This window comes from Panthera pardus, unplaced genomic scaffold, assembly GCF_024362965.1.
Source record: "Panthera pardus isolate Hobbes unplaced genomic scaffold, ASM2436296v1 HiC_scaffold_15, whole genome shotgun sequence".
In the NCBI taxonomy this organism is placed as follows: domain Eukaryota; kingdom Metazoa; phylum Chordata; class Mammalia; order Carnivora; family Felidae; genus Panthera; species Panthera pardus.
In genome coordinates, this window is record NW_026526710.1 from 1,576,938 (window position 1) to 1,601,230 (window position 24,293).

General features: G+C 60.2%; 1 protein-coding gene across 8 annotated transcripts in view; it reads left to right on the forward strand.

The window, feature by feature from the left end:
• PITPNM2 (phosphatidylinositol transfer protein membrane associated 2) overlaps positions 1 to 24,293 on the forward strand; it is a 144,144-nt gene that overhangs the window by 116,838 nt on the left and 3,013 nt on the right. Inside the window, exons 4-26 of one of the 8 annotated variants that reach the window (XM_019467618.2) lie at positions 1,306 to 1,520; positions 2,580 to 2,701; positions 5,236 to 5,463; positions 7,717 to 8,034; positions 8,705 to 8,764; positions 9,034 to 9,129; positions 11,534 to 11,638; positions 11,855 to 11,925; positions 14,695 to 14,942; positions 15,340 to 15,529; positions 15,654 to 15,773; positions 16,370 to 16,587; positions 16,991 to 17,169; positions 18,222 to 18,392; positions 20,140 to 20,304; positions 20,984 to 21,145; positions 21,963 to 22,111; positions 22,429 to 22,545; positions 22,859 to 22,975; positions 23,077 to 23,225; positions 23,319 to 23,468; positions 23,832 to 24,015; positions 24,108 to 24,236. In XM_019467618.2, coding sequence (XP_019323163.1) covers positions 1,306 to 1,520; positions 2,580 to 2,701; positions 5,236 to 5,463; positions 7,717 to 8,034; positions 8,705 to 8,764; positions 9,034 to 9,129; positions 11,534 to 11,638; positions 11,855 to 11,925; positions 14,695 to 14,942; positions 15,340 to 15,529; positions 15,654 to 15,773; positions 16,370 to 16,587; positions 16,991 to 17,169; positions 18,222 to 18,392; positions 20,140 to 20,304; positions 20,984 to 21,145; positions 21,963 to 22,111; positions 22,429 to 22,545; positions 22,859 to 22,975; positions 23,077 to 23,225; positions 23,319 to 23,468; positions 23,832 to 24,015; positions 24,108 to 24,236 — 3,663 coding nt within the window. Of the gene's footprint in view, positions 1 to 1,305; positions 1,521 to 2,579; positions 2,702 to 5,235; positions 5,464 to 7,716; positions 8,035 to 8,670; positions 8,765 to 9,033; positions 9,130 to 11,533; positions 11,639 to 11,854; positions 11,926 to 12,182; positions 12,352 to 14,694; positions 14,943 to 15,339; positions 15,530 to 15,653; positions 15,774 to 16,369; positions 16,588 to 16,990; positions 17,170 to 18,221; positions 18,393 to 20,139; positions 20,305 to 20,983; positions 21,146 to 21,962; positions 22,112 to 22,428; positions 22,546 to 22,858; positions 22,976 to 23,076; positions 23,226 to 23,318; positions 23,469 to 23,831; positions 24,016 to 24,107; positions 24,237 to 24,293 lie in introns of those variants that run through there. The other 7 variants (XM_053901953.1, XM_053901954.1, XM_053901955.1 and 4 more) reach the window with 7 other exon arrangements.

Consider the following 24,293-nt stretch of genomic DNA (forward strand, 5'->3'; position numbering starts at 1 on the left):
GCTCTAAGCTGTCAGCACAGAGCCCGACATGCGGCTCAAACCCATGAATCGTGAGATCATGACCTGAGCCAAAGTTGGATGCTTAACCAACTGAGCCACCCAGGTGCGCCTATGGTAAGATTTTTTGTAGCAGGGTGGCTGGGTGGCTCAGTTTGTTAAGCGTTCAGTTCTTGATTTTGGCTCAGGTCATGATCTCATGATTTGGGAGATCAAGCCCTGTGTCAGGCTCTGCACTGACAATGCGGAGCCTGCTTGGGATTCTCACTCTTCTCTCTCTGCACCTCCCCTACTTGTGCGCGCGCTCAATCTCTCTCTCTCTCTCTCTCTCTCTCTCTCACGCTGTCTCTCAAAATAAATAACTTAAAAAAAAGATTTTGTGTAGGAAAATGTAAATGTTCCAACTTTGCTTTGCTTTGTTTTTGAGATTGTTTTGGCTATTTGAGATCCTTCTCTGATCCTTCCTGATTTTATGATCAGTTTTTCCACATCTACCAGAAAGGCCACTGGGGATTTTGACAGGGACTGCACTGGATCTGTAGAATGCTTTGGGGAATATTGACCTCTTAACAATATTAAATCTTCCAATGCATGAACACAGATGTCTTTCCATTTACTTAGGTTTTTACTTTCTTTTGGCAACGTATTATCGTTTCAGCATCTGAGTGCTTCACCTTCATTACATTTATCCAAGATATTTTATTCTTTTGTATGTTCTTGTCAATGGAAATGGTTGCTTAATTTCCTTTTTGCATTGCTTATTTTTGTGTGTTGATTTTGTATCCTGCGACTTTTGCTGAATTCGTTTACTTTGTCTAACAGGTTTGGAGGTGGGGGGGATTCTTCAGGATTTTCCGTATATAAGATCATGTCCTTGGCAGATTGAGGTGGTTTTATTTCTTCCTTTCCAATTTGAGTGCCCCTGATTGTTTCTTTTTCTTGACTAATGCCTTGGGCTAGAACTTCCAGTACAGTGTTGAATAGAACCTAGAGAGCGGGCATCCTCAACTTGTTCCTGATGCTGGGAACACTTTTAGTCCTGGGATGACGGGAGCCAGAAGGGAGGAGTTGGCATAGGCAGTGCTAGAGCTCACAGGGAGACCATGGCCTGCTGAGTCTCCCGTAGGGGTACAGGGGCATGTGGAGTCTGGGCCTGGATCTGGGAGTCCTGAAGCGACACAGAAGAAGCCAGCCTGGTTGGCCAAAGCCCCTCCTCCTCTCAGCACCCCTGGGCCTGGTCTCCTGGGCCCCTTCCCTTCTGCAGAGTGCTCTGGCCCCAACACATGCTGAATGCTTTTGTCCCTGTAGAAGAAGAGCCGTAACGAGACGTATGGCCAAGGTAGCGGAGTGGAGATCTTGGAGAACCGGCCATACACGGATGGCCCCGGCGGCTCTGGACAGTACACGCACAAGGTGTACCATGTGGGCATGCACATCCCCAGCTGGTTCCGCTCCATCCTGCCCAAAGCGGCCCTGAGGGTGGTGGAGGAGTCCTGGAATGCCTACCCCTACACCCGAACCAGGTGAGCCTTTCCCCACACCCTGCGCCACCCTCTGGTGGGGAAGGAACCCCGGGGGTGGCCCTCTAGGCGGGCTCACCCTCCCTCCAAGAGGCTCAGACTCCTGGGGAGCTAAGTCTCCATTCCAGGAGTCTCCATCCTCAGAGAACAGGCGGGAAAGGGGAGCGTGTCCCCCTTGTTACTGCACCTTCCCAGGAAGGCCGGGAGTCAGATGAGGGCCGCCTGAGATCCCTTTGCCATCTAGGAAGGCTCAGGGAATACAAACTCACGTTAATGATCACCTGGGAATGCGGGGCCACTAACCAACCAGCTAGGGAGAAACATGAACCAAGGGTAGACCAGATGGCCCAGAGACTCTCTCTGAGCCTGAGACCTTCAGCACCTGCAGCAGTGCTTCCTTATTTTCCACTTGGAACAGGGCTTCCTTTGGATTCCCCAAGAAGGGAGGCTCTTCACTTCGTGCTCCCACCCACCCAGTGTAGCTGAGTGTAACAGATAGGGGGCTGCTCCCAGCTGGCCACCCACTTGCTATGCAAGTGGAGTCCCCACGAGTCTCCTGGGGCTTCATTCTCCCCACTAAATGAGGACCTGGGCTTATCAGAGGGTCCACCGAGGTTATTCGTCTTCCCAGAAGTACTATCCTCCTCTGAGCTCATGTCCAGCCAAGAGAAAGGGGTGTGGCCTTGTCGTCAGACCTGGTGGCTTGGGGGGTAAGGGATTGGGGAGGTGTCACAGAGTGCTAATTTAGATTCAGCCTACTGGGTTCATGCCACATGCTTGTGGTATGTCTGTGTGTCTATGGCCATCCATGCCTTACACACATGAACAATGGCCATAGGGCTTCTGGAAGCTTCCTCCGATGTTTCCGTCCCCCTCTCCCCACACACATTCCCCACCCCCAGCCCGGCCTTGGCCTGGACAAGGAGAGGTCCAGGAGGTGGACAGACAGGCAAGTCTCAGCCACCACCCCCACCCTTTCTCCCTCTCCTGCCCAGTGGGGTGCCACAGGCCCTGACCCACCCCTGCGGGCACCAGTCCTGATGTATGCTTTCCTCCCCACAGGTTCACGTGCCCCTTTGTGGAGAAATTCTCCATCGACATCGAAACCTTTTATAAAACCGATGCTGGAGAAAACCCTAATGTGTTCAGCCTGTCTCCTGTGGAGAAGAGCCAGCTGACAATCGGTAACCACCACTACAGCGCTCCCCGCCTGGGGAGGGCAGGAGCCCTGCAGGGCCACTTTCCAGGGTCCCTGCCTACATGTCCCTTGGCTCTGCCCCTTGTCTCCAGGCCTGGAAGGCTCCAGACTGGCTCCTGTTCTGGGCGGGGAGGTCATAGTCCCAGCAAGCATGAGGGCACAGGGATGGCAGGATCAGACTCCTTGGCCCCGTTTTCCTGACGTGCGCATTGAGGCTCAGTGCCTTCCCCACTCAAGCCCCTTCCCTCAATCCCTTCCAGGTGTCCTCCTCCCCTGGAGGGCACGCGTGTGCTCAGGGGGCCATCTCAGGCTGGTAGCTGTGTGTGGGTGCAGCCTGTGGGGGCTCTGGCACACTGCAGGGCCTGTGTCCCCTTGACGGTGAGTGGCCTCTCCAGCTGACTGTACGTGAGGAAACAGCCCGTCTGTTAACTTAAGAGAGGCCTGAGATCAGGATTTGCATGTGAAATCTTCCAATTCCTAAGTAAACTTAGTAAACTGGCCAAAGAAATCACATCTGTGGGCCACCTGCAGCTCAGCAGCCACTGGTCTGCTCTGCGGGGCAAGCCACCATGGAGGTGCTTCAGGCAGGTGCGTGGCCAGGTTAGAGAGCTGCATTCCAGGCCGTGTGGGGTGAGCCGCCATGGAGGCAGGTGCATGGCCGGCGTTAGACAGATGGCTCCCAGCACCACAGGGTGCTACTCTCAGGCAGCCTCTGATGGGCACGAAGGGCTTCTCCCCGGGACCCCCTCACCCGGCTCCCTCCCTCCTGCTGGAGTTTTCAGGCCCCATGGGGCTTTGGGAGCTCTGTCAGTGTGAACAGGCTGCCGCAAGGTACCGCAGGCTGGGGGGCTAAACACAGAAGTTTAGTGTCTCGCTAAAGTCTGAGGTCAGAGTGTGAGCAGGCTTGTCCCCTTCTGGAGTCACTGAGGGAGAATCTGTGCATGCCCTTCCCCTAGCTTCTGGTGGCTCCTGGCAGTTTCTGGCATTCCTTGGCATATAAATACATCACCCTAATCTCTCCCTCATCCTCACGTGGCGCTCTCCCCGTGTGCTTGTCTGTGTCCAAATTTCCCCTTTTTAGGAGCAGATTAGTCATAGTGGAGTAGAGCCTACCCTAATGACCTCATTTTAATTTGGTTCCTTCTTTAAAGGCCTTATCTCCAAATAAGGTCACGTTCTGAGGAACTGGAGGGTTAGGACTCCAACATACGAATTTGTAGGGGACACATTCGACCCACAGCAGGAGGGATGGACCCCGCATGATACCGGCCTTCCGCCAGCTCAGGTGCAGCCAGCCTCAGACAAGGCCTGAGCTCCATGGGCTGCCTCCGGAGGCCACCTGCTGTGATTCCTAAGTCTCTGTGATATGACTCATCCATGTCCCGGCCTGCCCCTTGGCCTTTGCCTGTCCGCGCAGGCGGCGCATGTGGTCTGCTCCGGGAAGGATGTCCGTCCCTCCCCCGAAAGCCCCTGCCCCTGGGGAGCTCCTGACCCCTTGCCGATTTCCGTGGAGCCCACGTCTGTGCCTGCAAACCACCACGTGGATTCAGTGCGGGCCACCAAGCAGGGGAGACGAGACAGAGCGTGGCCAGGGCAGAGCCCGCCGGGTGCCATCATCCCCATGCATCCCGAAAAGGGCCTCTCTGAGCCACAAACTCTCTTCTGGGGTTTATGTACCCCAAGTGTGTACCCAGTCCTCTGTAACACATGCATGCCTTGGGAGCCCGCACAGCAGGGAGAGATTTGGGACAAGAGGTGGCATGGCCCAGGCCCTGCCCCGAGTTGCTGCTGTTCCTCTTGGATCCATACCCCACACCTGGCCAGGTCCCACCGCCCCCAGTCCTGTTTCCCCAGCACCCAGCCCTGTGGCATCCACTACCCGCTCTCAGGACCGACACCTCCTGCCGATCTCCTCCCTTCTGACCTAAGAGGGGCTTCTACGCGGCCAGCCTGCCTTAAAGCCGCTACGTGTATATATAAGGAGAATATAGCGCCATTTCCCCTCAGGGTACCGTGTGGGTGCCCAGCCTGGTGAGAGAAGGACGCATCCCCATCCCCTCCCCCGATACGGACATTCTAGTGGCCGCCCAAACTCTCCCCATCCCTTGCTGCTGGAACCTTCTCGGCTTCGCTGCTTTGCTCCTGTAGCTGAAATGCCACCTTTTCTGGGAATCTCTTCCCGGCCTTCCCTTCTGTTTCCCCGCCCCCCGGCAGCCACCACCCTGTCCCACATCCTCCGTGGAAACTCATCTCCCCGTGCCTCCTAAGCTCATCATCTAATTTGTCTGCTTAGGCAAGTGGTAGAGTCATGGGAGGACACAGGCCCTGAGGTCAGGAGAGCCCAAGGTCAGAGTGGCCCAGAGCAGCATCCCCAATCCCAGGTCCGGCCCTATGGCACAGGAGGCCCAGAGGCCTGCGAGGACTTGAGGGGGGAGGGCAGAGACACAGGGGAGGGGACTGAACAGAGAGGGGCGGGCTGGAGGTTGGGCGGAGTGGCCACCGGCGGGCTCTCCCCCACAGACTTCATCGACATTGTCAAGGACCCCGTCCCCCCCAGTGAGTATAAGACCGAAGAGGACCCCAAGCTATTCCACTCGATCAAGACACAGCGGGGGCCGCTGTCTGACAACTGGATCGAAGAGTACAAGCAGCAGGTTTTCCCCATCATGTGCGCCTACAAGCTCTGTAAGGTCGAGTTCCGCTACTGGGGCATGCAGTCCAAGATCGAGAGGTTCATCCACGACACGGGTGAGCTCACCAGTGCCCGCCGCCTCCCTCCGCGTCCGGGGCAGGTCCCTCCTCCTCCCAGAAGCTGACCCAGAGCCCATGCGCAGCTTCCTGCCCAGTTTATCTTGGCTGCTTGCCGAGCACCTATAGATGACAAGCGGCGTCCCCGGGCCCTGCCCCCAGACGCTCTTGACTGGCTTGTGTTTGGAGCATATAGTGCCAACCCCCTGAGGAGGAGCAGCCCCAGGAGGCAGCCTCCCTGCTCTTACCTGCACCTCTTACCCCAGGCCCCAGCTCTGCCTCCCCTATGGGCTGGACGTTCCAGGCACAGAGGGCCTTGGACGCCGTGGTGCCCTCACACTGTGGAGCCCGGCCTGGAGCAAGTGTCCAGGGAACGGGTGGACCAGCAGGACCAACCTGGGGCTCCTGGCCCAGCTAGAGCTGACCCGGGCTCCTCCCTCCCCTAGCACCCCCAGCTCCCTACCTGCCCCCCCCGCCCCTACCCAGGTCATGGCATGAGATCAGTGCCAAGGGCCTGGCCCAGCCCAAGCTCATGAGCCAGGAGTAGCACCTGGACAGACATCTTTTGACTCCAAGGCCCAGGGTTTTGGTTCAGATGTGAATCTTTGGAACAGATGTCCCACACTGTTGATGATATGCTTCACATGTGCCGTAACAGCTCACAATGACCCGTGAGGACAGCCATGTCACCCGTCCGTTTGTAGAGGAGGAGGCAGAGACCCAGTGCTGGGTCTGACCCCAGATCTCCCTTCCTAGCTACCCTGGATCTGAACTGATATTCTCATAGCAGTGGGGCCGTGGCTTCTCATCAGATGGTCTGTTGAGTGTGGGACCCAAGGATAGTATGCCTGAGGCCATCGCCCAGGCCTTGGAGGACATAGTCTTGGCTGAAGGAGGGCAGAGGGTGAAGGGATCTAGGAAGTATTTCTGGGGAGGCAGAGTGGCCTGAGCCAGGAGGAATGGTCACCATAGAGCTGCCTGAGGACATGACATGGGTTGACCACTTGGAAAGCCGCTCTACTTTCTCTAGGAGAGTGGAAGATGCATGCCTTGAGACCCAGTGATGTCCCTCCCAGGTTTGCCCCTTGGAGAAACTCTTATACACATTCCAGAATGTTCAGAGCAGCAGATTTGTAAAAGCCAAGTGGACAAACAATGAAAGTGAGCCAAAGGCCCAATGGCAAAAGAAGGAATAAATAAAATGTGGTATTTCAAACAAGTAAACACCATGCAGCAACGAACTTGAAACTCACCCAAAACAGCAGGCGGCAGGAAAATACATGCAGCTTGACACATACATGTAAAAATGTCAATAACATGCAAACCAACCCAACCTATCGTGTAGAAAAACACACCTGTGTGCTCCAACCAGAAAGAAAAGCAAATAAACACAGAGTTGAGGCTGGACTGGGCAGGGGGAGAATGCGTCCAGGAGGGCCAGCCAAGGGCTCCCTGTTACTGGTCATGTCTGCTCCCTCACTGGGTAGTGTGGGTAAGGATGCTCTATTTCTTCTTAATGTTTTCTTAACGAGTTTTATTGAGGCCTAATTTTACACACCATACACTTCACCCCTTGCAAGAGGACAGTTCTATAAGTGGCAGTATATTCAGAGTCGTGCACACTGTTCTAGAACATTCCATCACCTCAGTCTTTCGTTCCTGTTCACAGTCACCCCCACTCCCACCCCCAGCCCAAGGCAACCCCCATCTGCCTTCTGTCCCTAAAGTTCTTTTATTATCTTTTCTACCTTGAAAGCTCTTACTTTCGTTATTTTACACACATGATACATTCTTCTGTATCTTTATCTTCTTTTGTGTCTTATTTTATATGTATATATGTTCTACTTATAAGAAAAAGGACCAACCCACTTTGAACTGGAACTTGATTTCCATGTGGAAATTGGACAGGAAAAGTGTATAGATACCAACCGAGACACAAAACTGGCAGGAATCCCCCCTCTGTCTCCCCTTGGGGCAGGAATCCCCCCAAAATTCAGTGTGGCTTCTGAGCAGGCACATTCCCTTAGGAGGCACCCCTGCTCTAGTTATACAACCACCGTGAGCTTGTGAGGTCATCTGTGAGCCATTTGCAAATGGGGAAACTGAGGCACAGGGTAGGGAGGGCAGTGATTTGCCCACGGCCACACGGTGGGGATGACCTTGGGTTGCCTCCCAGCCCCGAGCCCGGCCCTGGGGGCTGACAGTGCCCGTGTCTCCTGTCTCTCCCCTCCCCCTGCCGCTGCCCGGGACCAGGCCTGCGGAAGGTGATGGTCAGGGCCCACCGGCAGGCCTGGTGCTGGCAGGACGAATGGTACGGGCTCAACATGGAGAACATCCGGGAGCTGGAGAAGGAGGCACAGCTCATGCTGTCCCGCAAGATGGCCCGGTTCAATGAGGATGACGAGGAGGCTGTGCAGCTGGCCAAGGACGAAGCCATCCAGGCCCAGGTCGCTGGGGAGCCCGCCCAGCCCAGCAGCAGCAGCAGCAGCAGCGGGGAACCCCTGGCGGGCCGGGGTCTCAAAAAGCAGTGGTCCACATCCTCCAAGTCTTCGAGGTCGTCCAAGCGGGGAGGTGAGCGCCGTAGCTCTGCCTTTTACCACCCCGGCAACAGCCCTCACCCCCGCTCCGGGCAGCCCCTTGCCACCCACCGTCAGAGAATTCTGGCTCCGCCCGGGGACTCTTGCCCCCAGACCTTGTGGGCCACGCCTGAGGGGGGTCAGAACCCTTCTGCCGGTAACCCCCCCCAAGTTCAGAGTGAGCCCAGGGTGTCTGTCCCCTCCCCCCAACACAAAGCAGGTGGCCCAGACTCACCTACGAGGGCCAGGTGAGACAGGCTGGCCGTGTGGGAACCCAGCTCCCAGCCTCTCCTGGGGCCCAGATGGCTGCAGCTCTGAGGAGCTGGGCTTCCCAGGAGGAGGGGGGAGGGTCTTAGTGGGTACCTGTCAGCACAGCCAGGAGGGGTCTCTGCTCCTGTGGTGGGAGCCAGGCTGACGGAGTCTGAAAGCCTTTACATCCTGAGAGAGGCCTTTCTCGGGAGAATTTTTGCAAAAGCGCCGTGGCTGTTTGGGAAACCAGGATTATCCCGTGTCGAGCCAGGAGTCCCCTCTGTGAGTCCAGCTTCCCCACACCAGGCTTGGCCGTCTATGTGCTGAAGGCATCTGTGTATGTATATGTGTCGATGCCTTTTATGTGCTCACTTGCCGACAGCACCCCGCAGCCCCATCTGTCTGCTCTGCTGCAGGGGAACTGAAGGGGCTCGCTCCCGGAAAGACCCAGGGCAAAGGCACAGGAGCAGACCCAGGTCTGTGCGACTGTGCGTCCTGGCCTCATACCTGACACCCTCCCCCTTCCTCGTCCTCCCCGGGACACACCTGTTTTGTGCCAGGTGGGCTGGGCGGGGCCGTCTTGAAAGTTCCAGGAGCTTCCGCCAAAATGAGCCAGGGTCACCCCACCCCTCATTTCTCCCTCCGTTCTCTCCTGAGCCCTCCCGGCCCATCACCTCCGCCTGCCTTCCGCCCGCCCGGCCTCACCCAGCCGGGTGGTGGGTCAGCCTGCGGTTTTGCCTTCCAGCCAGCCCTTCCCGCCACAGCATCTCTGAGTGGAGGATGCAGAGCATCGCCCGGGACTCGGACGAAGGCTCGGAAGATGAGTACTTCGACGCTCATGGTAGGCGGTGGCTCCTCCCGGGGCAGAGGGGGAGGCTTTGGGCAGGGTTGGAGCAGGAGGCGTGGACTGAAGCAGCAGTGGGGCAGAGAATGAGACGAAATCACCGGGAGTCTGGGGTCTCACCCTGGCCACGTGCCGGGATGTCTCTGCTGGGCCTGGCAGGCAGGGACTGTTCTCTCAAGCACCGCCCCCCTCAGAATGGATTTATACAGTCAGACGGGGGCTTTTTTCCATATGTGAGTTTATTTCCACAAGCAGCTTTACCAAAGCATGACATCTTACAGTTTTCTAAATTTTTGCAATGACCTTGTTTTTTGCCTTGGTTAAATGCAAGTACACCGAATGTAGAAACTTTAGAAACTGCGATGAGCCGGAAATATGTGAGGTGCCCATTTTCCCACTAATCCCCAAATCAACACAGTGAGCACACGGCCTGACGAGTCACCCACCTGTGCGGGTACACTTAACCCTCAAACGACACGAGTTTGAACTCTCCAGGTCCACTCACACGTGCTCTTCCCCCCAATAAATACAGTACCGTAAATGTATTTTCTCTGCCTTATGATTTTCTTAACAACATTGGTTTTTTTCCACCTAGCTTAGTTTATTGTAAGAATATGGTATATAATACATATGACATACAAAATGTGTGTCAGTCGACTGTTTATGTCACCGGTCGGGCTTCTGGTCAACAGCAAGCTGTTAGTGGTTAAGTTTCTGGGGAGTCAGAAGTCTTACATGGATTTTTGACTCTGCGGGGGGCCAGCGTCCCAGCCCTCCCTCCCTCCCCTCTCCCCCCACCGTGTTGTTCAAGGATCAACTGCGCTAAACATTCACTTGCTTCATACCTTGGCCGTTCCTCTCGACTGGCAGACAGGTCTGTGGAGACAGTTCTCCGGCTTGTGATTTACAAGGCAGGACACCGGCTCGGAAAGGGAGGGGAACTTGCCCACAGGCACTAGGCAGGGCAGCGGCAGGCCAGAGCCCTCTCACGCTGCAGCCACCTGACTGTTATGGCATCTTAGTTAACTGGCTGGTCTTCGAGGGAAAACTTGGTGGGGGGGGAGGCGGTGTCAGTGTCCAGGCAAGAGGGATCTAAGATGGGGAGCTGCAGAGGGTGGCAGGTGGTTCCTGAGCCGCCCTTGGTACCTGGGTCCTCCCCAAGGGTGAAGAAAGGTGTCTGGGGCATCCCATCCCACCCCAGCCAAGCTAAGAGGTGCACCCTCTCCTGGCTGTGAGTCCCTGACAAGAGGAAAATACACATCTAATGTAGGAACTTTTTTTTTTTTTAATGTTTATTTACTTTTGAGAGAGAGACACATAGAGCACAAGCTAGGAGAGGCAGAGAGAGGGAGACACAGAATCCGAAGCAGGATCCAGGCTCTGAGCTGTCGGCACAGACCCTGACGTGGGGCTCGAACTCACAAACCGTGAGATCGTGACCTGAGCTGAAGTCAGACGCTTAACCGACTGAGCCACCCAGGCGCCCCTAATGTAGGAACTTTAAAAAAAAAAAACCAAAAAACAAAAACAGAAGGGAGAAGAGACAGCAAAGTAGGAGGTGCCAGAGCGGCCGTGGCCGGGGAAGCACCTGCTGACCCGCTGTGTGGCCAGAGGAGTGACCAGTACAAGCCAGCGTCTGCACAGCTGCCTCCAGCCCCGTGGTCCCCAGGCCGATGGTCTTGGAAAAGCAGAAACTAGAGAAATGGATGGAAGTGTTCAGAGCAGCGCCTCTCGCCGGGCTGTACTCGTGCAGATGTTGAAAACAGGAACATTAGCTGATGAGTGGAGAAACAATATACCGTGATGCGGTCCGTCTATACTGTGAAATAGGACTGGGCCCTGAAAAAGAACGAAACCCTGACGCCTGCTACAATGTGGATGGAGTTTGATAGTATGATGCACAGGCAGAGAAACCAGACACAAAAGGCCACATCCCGTGTGATTCCGTTATGTGAAATGTCCAGAACAGGCAAATCCATGGAGACAGAAAGTAGACAGGTGGTCACCAGGGGCCGGGGGACAGGGTGTGACTGCTAATGGCTACAAGGCTTCCATTCGGGGAGGTGGAAATGTTCTGGAACCAGAGAGAGGTGGCAGTTGCACAGCATTGTGAATGGACTAAATGCTACCTTAAAATGGTTCAGATGGTGAATTTTATGTTATGTGAACGTTACACAATTTTGAGAAAAGGTCAGGCAGAAGCCCTGCGGGTGCTGGTCAGGTGTTCATCCTGCTAAGGAGGGAGAGGGCGGAAGCCAGCATGGAGGGTACGGGCCAGAGGAGCATGGGAATCCCCACAGTGGCCACACCTACCCCTGTGCCTCCCAGCCAGGCCTCCCGGTGCCCCTCAGTCCCTGCCTTCGAATGGGTCGGTGCTGAAGCCCCACTCTCTCCTCCCCAGAGGACCTGTCCGATTCAGAGGAAATATTCCCCAAGGACATCACCAAATGGAACTCCAATGACCTCATGGACAAAATTGAAAGCCCTGAGCCAGAGGACACACAGGGTACCTTGGTCTGGGGGGGCTACAGGGCCTGGGGGAGGGTGGCCGCAGGGGCCAAGCCCTTCTCTGCCCCAGCTCCTTAGCAGTGCTGGGCATGGCGGGGTGGGGGGGTTGGGAACACCCAAGGCCCCGCTTGTCAGGGTCACGGCCTCTGTCCTGTGGGCCTGGGGCTGCCCGGCTGCCCCTCCGCTCACAGCACCCACTGCTTCTGTCTTGCAGACGGTCTGTACCGCCAGAGTGCCCCCGAGTTCAGGGTGGCCTCCAGTGTGGAGCAGCTGAACATCATCGAGGTGGGTGCCGGGTGGCAGAGGGCCCCCAGGGCCGCAGGGGGAGGGGGGGTGAGCTTGTAGGACCTGTCCTGTGAGAACTTGGCACCCATGGCTTCACATCCACACTGGCATAGGTGCCATCAGAGAGAGGCCCGGGGCCTCCTTTCCTCCCTCCCCTGCCGTCCCTGAGAACCAACAGGGCCTTCAGACAGCCCCCAAGGAAGGCCTTGACCCAGCTCCACCTGTGGAAAGTGGAATGAGAAATTTGTAAATTCCAGACCAAACATAAGATCCCCACCTTGAGCCCAGCTTTTCTGCATTTGCTGAAGAACATGAGATGGAAGGGAAGGAAGCAAAAGCTGTCTAGGCAGAAGTGATGTGGTTGGTGGCCGCTGCCCTGCTGGGGGCACGTGGGGCTCCCAGTGTCCAATAAAGCTGTCTTGGTAGGGTGCCTGTGTCCGCTTTGGGGGTTCTTCGCACGAAGCTCAGGCCCCTTCTCCTCTTCCAGCTGTGGGCGGTCAGAGCTGTTTGCATGGGGCACGGGAGCCACGATGCCCAAGGTGGAGACAGAGCCGGGAACTCGGGACGCTTGGGGAGTTTGGACCGGGTGCGGGGGGGAAAGAGGAGCAGCGTCCACACTGCCCTCCCCAACTTGGGCTTTTCTGCTTTGAGGTCTGAGGTCAAAGCGGGCTTTTCTAGAAGGCAAACTGGGACAAGGGGAGTTGATTCCCAATTGGGGGTTAATGGCAAATAAAGCAGTCTCCTCCCCACCTAGGGCACGCACAGCTCTGACGGCCCCTCGGGAGGGGCAGAAGGGACGTTGGGCTTTAGATCTGCCACAGGATGCAATGTGCTTGTTGGAACCCAGCACCGATTCTGGGGCATGGCCATCCAAAGTCAGATCCCTCTGCTTGCAATGGCCCCCAAACCGGAGCCTCCACTCCCCACGCCCAGCCTTGTAGAGGGGGTACGGCTTTGTGGAGACACTGACGGGGACCCCCTGGCTCTCCAGAGCTGGCCCCACGGCTCCCAGGCCTGCCTCCACACTCTACCTCTCGTGGGCTCTGTTCCTACTGGGTTCGAGTCTTGGTGGGGGTGGGGTGTGCCCCAGTATTAGACATGAATGGGAGGAGAGCTGAATCTCCAATTGGCCCCGAACAGTCCCAGGCTCCGGTGCCGGGTCCCAGAAGATAGGCACAGGAGGCATTCTCTAGGCCTCTCACTGCCCACCCCCGCCTGGCCTGGGTTTCTCAGGGCCATTGGACTCCCCCTCCCTGACTGGGTGGTGGTGAGGTTGCCCGCAAGACATTCCTTCCTTGAGCCACTCACCGGGCAGTGTTGATAAGCCCTCGGGGCTGCTGGTCTGGGCAGCTGGTGGCCCCGCCTTGCCCTGGCCGTGAATTCACTCCTGCCAGGTGGGCCACTGGTGAGCAATCCTCACGTGGGGACAGGAAGCGCTCCGAAACTCTGCTGGGCAGGTGTTCCTGCCCGGGCCCCGGGGCCCACCGCCGGCCGATGACCAGCCTCCTCTCGGAGATGAGGCAGCCCAGTGTTGCTGTGGCTTCAGACCCCATACCACCCACCGGCCTGTCTTCCCCCTTCACTCAAGGTCATCTGCTGCTCAGTGGCTCCTGGGCCAGCCCATACGCTGCCATTTTCTGGCAGCCTCGCCAGCCCCTGGGTCCACTGCCTGTATTGCCCATGCCTCGCCTGGGCTCTGTGTTGGCACTTGGGCCCTACTCTGCCCCCCGACACACCACGCGGTGGCCCACTTCAGGGCCAGCTGTCCCCATATGGGCCTTCCAGGTGGCTTTAGACCCTCGGTCTGTCTCCAAGGTTCCTTAGGGATAGGCCTCTCTCTTCAGTTCCTCCTCCTCGTCCCCCACACACCTAGGCATAATAAGGGCATGGCAAGTACTCCCAGTGGCCTCTCTTAGGCCCTGGCCCTGGCTCCTCCAGTCGCACATCAGAAGTTAAGGTGGGGAAAGGTCCCTGGGGATGGGGCCACAGCCTGGATTGGAGGGAAAACACTGAACCGGGGGCAGAAGCTTTGGATTCCAGTCCAGCTTGGCACTGATGCGCTCCGTGACATTAGACATGTCTCTTGACCTCTCTGGGCCGCCACCACCACCTCCTCTCTAAATGGAATCGTTCCATACCCCATGCAGATGTGTACCAGTCTCAGGTCTCACTTTGACCTCACGTGCAGGCCTGGCCAGCCAGATGTGGGATCGTTACCCCTCCCAAATTAGGTGGGTTCAGACAGACACATCTGCATCCCCTCCCTGCTCTAAGATGTTTGGAGAGAGTCTGAGAATGACAGCACAGGGGACGGAGGAGAGGCCCTGTGTAGATGGGGGAGGGCTCGGAGCTGCAGGCTGAGTGCCCAGGATCACCGCCCTCCCGGGCACAGACACACGGAGGGCAGGCGGGCTCCAGAGGCCCCCCCATGGGATGCGCCTGTGCCTCCTCGCCAAGGCCAGAAACTGCCGCCTGGGCCCCCTGACAGGAAGCGGAGTCTGTGCTTTTGTTCGGACTGGCTGATGGGAGCAGGGCTGCTCTTGGGGAGGAAGAAAGGGGCCATCGCCGCCTCCCCCAAGGAAGGGGTCGAGGTGGCTAACACCAGGCCCTGTAGCTCAGGAACTGAAATCGGGGTTCTCAGAGGGAACAGTGGGCCAGATGGGCCTCCTCCTGGGGTGACAAGGACCCGGCAAGGGGTTGAGTCCGCAGGGAGTTGATGCCACGCCCCCCCCTCTCCCCGCCCCCCCCGCCCCCCCCGAACCTGCACAGGACGAGGTCAGCCCACCCCTGGCTGCGCCAGCCTCCAAGATCCACGTGCTGCTCCTGCTGCTGCATGGAGGCACCATCCTGGACACGGGTGCCGGGGACCCCAGCTCCAAGCAGGGCGACGCCAACACCATCGCCACCGTGTTCGACACCGTCATGCGTGTGCACTACCCCAGCGCCCTGGGCCACCTCGCCATCCGCCTGGTGCCCTGCCCGCCCATCTGCTCTGATGCCTTTGCGCTCGTCTCCAAGTGAGTGCATAGGCCCCAGACCACCTGGCCCTGAGGGTCAGGCTTCCCCCCTAGTGTCAGGACCCCCGTCTAGATGTCCAGACTTGGCCTCCAGCCCCTTCCGTCTGGAGGTGGCAAAACCTGTGCAGATGGCTGAGCTTACAGAGGAGACTAGCACTTGCCCTGTCTGTGACGTGGAAGACGCTGACCCGCCTCTGGGACAGAGGGCCTTACTCCCCCGCCCTGTTCCTCAAACTTCCAAGGCCTGGCCCACAAGTGACCCCGTGAGGTTTGCCGAGTCACAGCGGAGGCCCTCAGGTGGCAGGCAGCCCCAGCCCTGCTGCCCTGGCCGGGGAGAGGGGCCCACTGGGCCGAGCTGAGGCCTCCTGCTCTCTTCTGACCGGGCCCCCTCCCCCAGCCTTAGCCCCTACAGCCACGATGAAGGCTGTCTGTCCAGCAGCCAGGACCACATCCCCCTGGCCGCCCTGCCCCTGCTGGCCACCTCCTCACCCCAGTACCAGGAGGCGATTGCCACGGTGATTCAGCGGGCCAACCTTGCCTACGGGGACTTCATCAAGTCCCAGGAGGGCATGACCTTCAACGGGCAGGTGAGTCGTGGGATGAAGGAAGGGAAGACAGAAACCCTGCAGGGCAAGAGGTGGTGGCTCTCCCTGGCCGGCACCCCAGCAAACAGGGCGGGCACTCAGGCCTCTGGGGCCTCTCCCCCTGTAGATCTGCCTGATTGGGGACTGCGTCGGGGGCATCCTGGCCTTCGATGCCTTATGCTACAGCAATCAGCCAGTGTCTGAGAGTCAGAGCAGCAGCCGCCGGGGCAGCGTGGCCAGCATGCAGGTATCAGCTTCTCATGGCCCCCAGAGCAGGGGAACCCCAGGATAGAAACCGTGTCACCTTTAGCCCCAGACATCCCCCAGGGCTGCGGTAAAGGCAAGGGAAGGGCAGAGGTTTCCAGTACGGGTGCCCAGAGGTGGCGGGGTGGGTGCACGGGGCAGGTGAGCAGCTGTAGCAGGACCAAGCCTAGAGCACATGAGGCTCCGGCAGGTGTAAAGCAAGGTCTGCGCCTCGCGGAGCTGGGGTCTGGTGCTGGAAGGTGTGGCAGGCGGCTCCTCTGAACTTCCCAGCAGGGGAGAGGATCCGACGTCCCTGGGGCACAGGAGCAAATGGCCTGGGTGGGCCGGGCAAGGCGGTGAGATCAGTGGGAGATCATGAAGATCCGGGTAGCCAGTTCAGGCAGGAATGAAGGCTGTTGGGACTTGGCCAGTGGGTTGGGGGGACAGTGGCACGACTAGGGGACAGGGCTTTCTCCTCTCCGGCGTGGGTGAGACGCTGGCCGGGCAGTGGCCAGTAGGCCCGGAGTCCAGAGGGAGGACACTGAAGCAGGGCCCAGGCCAGCAGCCACCGGGCAGTGAGCCTGCATGGGGCTGTTCCAGGACACTGACCTGCTGTCCCCGGGCACCCTGGTCGATGCGGCACATGGCGGCAGTGGCAGCGGTGGCCTGGAGAGCAGCCGGCACCTGAGCCGCAGCAACATTGATATCCCCCGAAGCAACGGTGTCGAAGACCCCAAAAGACAGTTGCCCCGAAAGAGGAGTGACTCGTCCACCTATGAGCTGGACACCATCCAGCAGCACCAGGCCTTCCTGTCCAGGTGGGTGGGGCCGGTGGGACCCAAGGGTCAGACCGTGAGGCCCATGGCCTGGTGAGGAGGGGTGGCTCCAAGAGGGAGGGACATCTCAGGTTTAAGGCTGTCAGCCAGGTCAGGCTGCTGGCCAACGTGAGGGTTGGGTGCCTCTGGGGTCTTGTACAAGCAAGGGCCATCTCGAGCCCAAGGGGACAGTTTGTCCAGGGGTGAAGCCCAGTCAGGGGGCAAAACCGACCAGGGACAGCTGTTCCAAAGGCAGTGGCATCCCTAGGGAGGTTGGGACCAGCTGTCACCAGAGGTGGCCACATCTGCAGGACAGCACAGGGGTCAAGGCTCGTTTGGGCCTGATGACCCCTGGGGGGCTTCCTTCGGGAGACCGAGCCACGCCCTCCCCGCCCCCCGTCTGCAGCCTCCACGCCAGCGTGCTGAGGAACGAGCCCGGCTCCCGCCACTCGAGCGGCTCCACCATGCTGGACGGCACAGGGGCTGCGGGGAAGTTTGACTTTGAGATCGCAGACCTCTTCCTGTTCGGGTGCCCGCTGGGGCTGGTCCTGGCCTTGAGGAAGACTGTCATCCCTGCCCTGGACGGTGAGAGCTCTGTAGGGGCAGGGCAGGGCAGGGGGTGCATGAGCTGGGTTGAGGGTCTCAGCGGAGCCCCGTCACAAGGCCATGGCCACGTCCCAGGCCCGTTCCTGCATCAGCCTGCCTCATTTCTGCCCTCCGCAGCATAGGCTCGCTGCTCCCCTTTGCTCCTACTCTAGCAGCTCAGTCTCCAGCCTCCAGCCCTTGGCCCCTGCTGTTTAATCTTCAAGGCACCTCTGGGAGCTGAGGTCCAGAAGTGAAAGGGCTGCCCCGCGATCAGATCGGGACGGACCCAGTCTCCGGGGCCCAAGATCTTCCCCTAAGGAAGAGATCCTCCCGGGTGCCTGGCTTCCCGGCTTCAGAAGGGCCGCAAGCACGCTGCTCCAGAGCCCCTCCTCATGGCTGCGGGGACAGGGAAGAGGGACTTACTGGCCGAGCAGCCTATCAGAGCAAGGATCCCTGCACTGTATGCCCCAGGGGTCAGCCAGTGTGGCCAGGGAGCCCTGACATCCTGCAAGAGGAGACTTGCAGGGCTCGTGTTACGTCCCCAGGTCACAGAGGGGTCAACCGAGGCTCAGAAGGGTGTAGACACTTGCCCAAGAGCAAGTAAGCGCTGGCTGATATATATGTAAGTGGACAGAGACTTAGGAACAGTGACATGGCAACGTTATCTGTAATCGGGAAAACCAGAACCATTGTGACGGTTTGTCCATGGAGGGGGCTGCAGCCGTTAAAGGGTCGGGTAGGACTCGCAGTGCTGGAATGAAGAACGCCAACATTTTTGTGTCAAATGGGGGGTGGAGGGGAGCTCGAAGACGATATAGCACCTGTAACTGTGTGTGTGTGTGTTTAAAAGTGAGACATCTACTCGTGGGGTAGCAGCCCCACCTCACAGCCAGGGCTGCATCCACTCCGCTCAGTTTAAGGACACCTGGTTAATAAACGGTCAGACCCCAAATCGAGAGACATGCTTTTGGATGCTTCCGGACCCCCCACCCCTCGTGCTGCGGACCCCCGGCCTCCTTAGGGCTCTGCGATCCCACCCCCGCCCTCCCCAGTTTTCCAGCTGCGGCCAGCCTGCCAGCAAGTCTATAACCTCTTCCACCCCGCGGACCCGTCGGCCTCCCGCCTGGAGCCGCTGCTGGAGCGGAGGTTCCACGCCCTGCCGCCTTTCAGCATCCCCCGCTACCAGCGCTACCCGCTGGGGGACGGCTGCTCCACGCTGCTGGGTGAGACCCGCGGGGGGCCTGGGCCCTGGGCGGGGCGCTCCTGGGGCCCCTGCCGGGTGGGAAGTCACAGCCTGCGCTCAGCTCCTCGGAAGCTGGGTCCCCGGTATACCAGGTGGCGGGGGGGATTAGCCCCACACACCCCAGCCAGGGAGGGACGACGTGGCCTCACAGGTCAGGGCCTCACCCCAGGTGCCAGGAGGCAGAGTGGGACCCAGATTCCCACCCTGTTGCCCAAGACAGAGCTGGGGACCTGGAGGGACCGTGTGAGAACCCATCGTGGCAGTGGCTGGCGAGGGGGCACAGGGATGGGAAGGGGCTGCAGAGTGGGTCTGAGCAGGGGACGTGTGTGAAGGCAGCCCATCGCCCGCTCCCGACCCTCCCCGAGAAGGCCCCATCCCCCCGCCCCGCCCTCGAGCGTGTCCTGTCACGTCCTGGTCTTGAAGGAGCCCCACGTGTCTGTCGGAGGAGTACGTCTGGACTGCCCACGAGAGTGTCTGTTGTTGTCCCGTCTGTTCTCTCCCGTCTGCCTCCAGTTGAGACAGTGCAGAGAAACCCCGAGCTGGTCCTAGAGGGTGGGCCCCTGGCCCCTCTCCCCCCAGGAGACGGCTTCCTGGAAACCAGTATCCCCGTTCCCCGCGCTCACCTGCCAAGACGGGCCCCGCCCGAGCCCGGACTGTGCTGAGTGTGTGTAACACCCCCATTCGTGGTGGCGTCTGCTTCGCTGGCTGACTGCTGGTCCCCAGGGGCTTTCCCATGCCCTCCTTGGCCACTTGGAGCCTGTGGGACCCTAGTGGCATCCCACAGAGACCAGACAGGACAAGTCTTAAGGATCAGGTCCCGGCCCCTCCTCCCTAGGCTCCTGGGAGCCTCGGAGCCCAGAGAGGGGACCGGCTCTCCCAGGGACACCTGGCACGGGCGTCAGTCCAAGGGCTCTGTCTCCCATTCGTGAGGCTGGTGGGGGCAGCTAGGAGATGGGGTGGAACCTTGAGCCTCATCCCACCTGCTCCCCAGGAGAAACCTCTGGTCCTGGGGAGGGTTTGATTCTCAGGGTCCCACTCCTTACCTTCCCTGAGGGAGTCCCCATCTGCATGTGAGTTCTCTAGCTGAGCCCCGCTCTCCCTGCTCTGCCCTGCCCTGCCCTCAGCCCAGGGCCCAGGTGAGCCCTCAGCACCTGCCTCTGTTCCCGGACACACACGCAGGGCTGGCTCAGCGTGGCCCATGCGGGAGACGTGCAGGGGTGTTGCCTCATCCTCAGTGCCCAGCATTGGGTGCCCCTGGGAGACCACTCGGGCCCCTGTTGCAAGTGCCCCTCAAACCCAGCTGCAGGGGGCCGCGGGTCACACCTGGCCGGGCAGAGCCCGGGAGGCTGGGAGGGCTGGACGAGATCAGGAGCTGTGTATTGGGTAAGAAGCGTGGCCAGGGGGGGCTTGAGCCTGGCCGCCTTGCCTCCCTACCTGTTGTGTGTCTGTGTTGGTCCGTCTGTCCGTCCCTGCCCCGGCTCCGTACCCTGCCCTGTCAGCCCCGAGCAGTCAGGCCCCGGCATGCTTGGGCCTGCCCTCACTGCCAGTCGTGCTCAGATGCCACCGTTCGTCTGCAGTGGGAGGGGTTGGCCTTGCCCGCCCAGCCCAGGGCACACCGGGCCCTGCCTCCCACTGCTCAGGGCGCCGGGGGTGGGGGTGGGGGTGCTGAGCTGGAGGAGGAGTGCCTGTCTTACCCACTGGCCTCTCTGGTCCCTGTCCACCCACAGCGGACGCACTCCAGACCCACAGCACAGTCTTTCAAGAGCACGCAGCCCCCTCCTCGCCCGGCACAGCCCCCGCCACCCGAGGCTTCCGCCGAGCCAGTGAGATCAGCATTGCCAGCCAGGTGTCGGGCATGGCCGAGAGCTACACGGCATCCAGCATTGCCCAGAGTGAGTGCAGCAGCACCCAGGGCCTGCGCTCCCTGGGCCCTCCCCTCTGTCATAGCAGGGGTCTGCACCCTTCCCGCCCCCGGCCCCACCCCGAGGTAGCGGGCAGTGCCTGGCCGGCAGTCGCCAGGGATGCCGCTAAACGCCCACAACAATCCCAAATGTCCGTAGCGGACTCGAGGGAGGGGGGATGGCCGGGGCAGCCCAGCGGGGCCAAGTCCAGGCGGCACGAGATGGGCGGTACCATCCAGGCAGCTGGGAGGCGACGGGCCCCGGAAGAGGGGTCCTAACCCCAGAGGGCCCGGTGCTCCCGGAGGAGGAAGCTGTGGGCTGTTTCTGGACAAGCAAACAGAACCAGATAACCAGAGGGGCAGCTGAGGGGAGCTGGAGAGGCGAGATCTCGCTGCGGCCGCTCCTTTGCTGCTCCCCCATCTCAGAAGCTTCTCAGCAGCTGGAAGTGGAGCCCAGGTCACCCCCTCTCAGTTCGCCAGGGCCAGCCGCCCACTCTGTCCTCCTCGACTATGTGACTGCCTGCCTGCCTGCCTGCCTGCCTGCTCAGGGGCGCCTGAGCTGAGGCTGGCGTGGGCGTCCTTCTGTGAGGAGGGAGCCTGGCACTCTTCCCAGTGTCCTTCCTGGTGGGCCCGGCATGGCTGACCCCTTCCTCGTTGTTCTTGCTTCTCAGAGGCCCCAGGGTCGCTCAGCCATACCCCCAGCGTCAGGCGCCTGTCTCTGCTCGCCCTGCCCCCCCCACCCCCCTCTACCCTGGGCCCCCACCCACAGGCCCAGCAGGGGAGCCCCAGCCTGGAGTGGGCCCCCCACCTCCCCGACTTGGACATCAGAGAAGGTACCGGGCGTCCCATGGCCTCCGCCCACACACGCTCGCCTCCTCTAACTGGGGTCACTCAGCATTTCCAAGCACATCTCACCGTCAGGCCCTACGCTCTGTGGCCTAACCCGAGAGCTAGAGGCTTGGGCTGGGAGCACTCAGGTCTGGGGAGGACGTAGAGGGGTTGACTGGGGGAGTGATGGCCAAGGGACTGCCTGCCTGTCCCATGTGGCAGGCCGCAGGCAGAACTCACAAGAGCCCTGACCCCCATCAGGCACCACTTACCAAGTGTCTGTGTGAACCTAGCAGAAAGGCATCTGATAACCCTTTTCTGGAGCTAGGGGGTTTCCCAGCCCCGAATGGGGGCCAGGACTCACACCCAGACCGTGAAGCTCAGCCTGCGGCTCACGGCAGGCCTTGCCTCGGGGTTCACCTCTGCAAAGTCTGTCACCAGCCTGAGGCCTGCAGGGCACATGGTGGGGGGGAGGGGCAGGAGAGCCTGGAGAGGACAGCAGCAGGGCCCAGGGCAGGGGGTCAACAGGATCAGCGACAGGGCCAGGGATAGACCTATCTCCAGGCTGGGATTGTCCCCAGCCCCCTAACTCCACATGCTCCTCCCCCACCCCCGCACCCGGTGCCGTCTGGCTGCTTGTGCACCGTCCTGGAGTCCTGCACCTTCCCTGCTCCCCTCTGTCACCCAGCCAGGGGGGAGGAGGCTCGCTGTGGCTGCACCCCTTTCCCTGGTCAGAGGAGGGTCTAGTCTTTGGGCTGAGCCAAGCCTGCGGGGCCTGGGAACCTCCTGAGGTCCAGCCCAGTCAAGGATCCCTCCTGGCAGTTGCAGCCAAGTGGTGGGGCCAGAAGCGGATCGACTACGCCCTGTACTGCCCTGACGCACTGACAGCCTTCCCCACCGTGGCCCTGCCCCACCTCTTCCACGCCAGCTACTGGGAGTCAACAGATGTAGTCTCCTTCCTGCTGAGACAGGTATCCTGGGGCCCGCCGCTAGGAGCACTAGGGCCTTGCAAGTAGGACCAGATGACGCCACCGCTGACATGGCCCCATTTCATAGATGCGGGGGGGAGGGGGGGGGTGCTCCCATCAGACCCCAGAGCAAGCAGGATGGAGGAACCCTCGCAGACACGGGGATGGGGTGGCTGTTACTGAACATTCGTGAGACATGTGCATCTGGGGAGGACCAGGAGGCAGACTGTAGTGGGTTGAATAGTGCCCCCCGGGCCCCTCACAGGCTCCTGCGTTTCTGGTTCCTGAGTCTGCCCCATGGCCTGCTTCTTCCCTCCCAGGTCATGAGGCATGACAATTCCAGCATCTTGGAGCTGGACGGCAAAGAGGTTTCCGTGTTCACCCCCTCCAAGCCGAGAGAAAAGTGGCAGCGCAAGAGGACCCACGTGAAGCTGCGGGTGAGGAGGCCTCTGGGGGTCCAGGCCCCAAGGCTGTTGTCCTGTTAGATCCTCGAAAGAAGACACCATATCACAGATGAGGAAACCAAGTCGCAGAGAAGCGTGCTGTGTTACTTAATCCTCAGTCCGTGAGGTTGGAGCTGTTGCCCCCTTTATAGACAGGGACGTGCCAAGGCCGTGTAGGGCAGGTGGCTGAGCTGGACTCGAACCTGGGCCATCTTGCTTTAAGCCCGTGCCCACCCACCAGGCCCAGGAGATCCCAGCCACCCCTCCATCCCCTACCCTGACCCAGCCTCGCTCCTCCCGTCCCCAGAACGTGACCGCCAACCACCGGATCAATGACGCAGTCGCCAACGAGGACGGCCCGCAGGTTCTGACGGGCCGGTTCATGTATGGGCCCCTGGACATGGTCACCCTGACTGGGGAGAAGGTAAGGACGTGGGGAGGTGGCGGGAGCCCCTACCCTCGCCTCCCTCTGGCTGGGGAGGCCAAGGGCCCAGCCCCTTCGTGACCAGCCTGCCCGGCCCCCAGGTGGATGTGCACATCATGATGCAGCCACCCTCGGGCGAGTGGCTGTACCTAGACACGCTGGTGACCAACAGCAGCGGGCGGGTGTCCTACACCATCCCAGAGACCCACCGCCTGGGCGTGGGTGTCTACCCCATCAAGATGGTGGTCAGGTACGTGCCTCTGGGGGGCGAGCAGGCCAGGCCGGCCACCTCTGGGGCAGGAAGAAGAGGGTCTGGAGGGTTCTGATGAGCTCCCCCTCCCAGGGGCGACCACACGTTTGCCGACAGCTACATCACCGTGCTGCCCAAGGGCACGGAGTTCGTGGTCTTCAGTATCGATGGCTCCTTTGCTGCCAGCGTGTCCATCATGGGCAGCGACCCAAAAGTGCGGGCCGGGGCCGTGGACGTGGTGCGGTGAGTGACGCCCAAGGGCACGGTGGGTGGGCTCAGGGGCAGGAAGCTCCTGGAGGCCAAGTTGGGGAGGGCTCTGGGCACCCGAGCAGGGGCTCACGGAGTCAGCACCACCAGCAGCTCGCCGGGTGACCTCTTAACGTTGATGTCTCAGTTCCTCACCTGAGAAGTGGGGCTCCCGACAAGACCGGTTGTACTTGCCACAGAGGGCGTCAGACCGCGTGACCTGTGTGACCGTCCTCGTGGCTGTTACTATTTCTGCTGAGCCCAGAGATGCAGTGTCCTGCGGCTGGGCAAGGAGGCAGGGTGGCCCGGGAGGGAAGACCGGGCGGCCGTGGGACACCCAGTCCTGCCCCTCGTCGCCAGGCACTGGCAGGACCTGGGCTACCTCATCATCTACGTGACTGGCCGGCCTGACATGCAGAAGCAGCGGGTGGTGGCGTGGCTGGCCCAGCACAACTTCCCCCACGGCGTGGTGTCCTTCTGTGACGGCCTGGTGCACGACCCGCTGAGGCACAAAGCCAACTTCCTGAAGCTGCTCATCTCCGAGGTGGGTCCCAGGCGGCGGGGGCGGGGCGGGGGGCGGGGCGGGGGCGGGGCTGGGTGGGAGAGCCGGGCCACGCCCACACGTCTCGCCCACAGCTGCACCTGCGCGTGCACGCGGCCTACGGCTCCACCAAGGACGTGGCGGTCTACAGCTCCATCAGCCTGTCCCCCATGCAGATCTACATCGTCGGCCGGCCCACCAAGAAGCTGCAGCAGCAGTGCCAGGTGGGTGGGCAAGTCGTGGGGGGCAGCGCGGGCGGGCGGGGGCGGGCGGCCCCGACA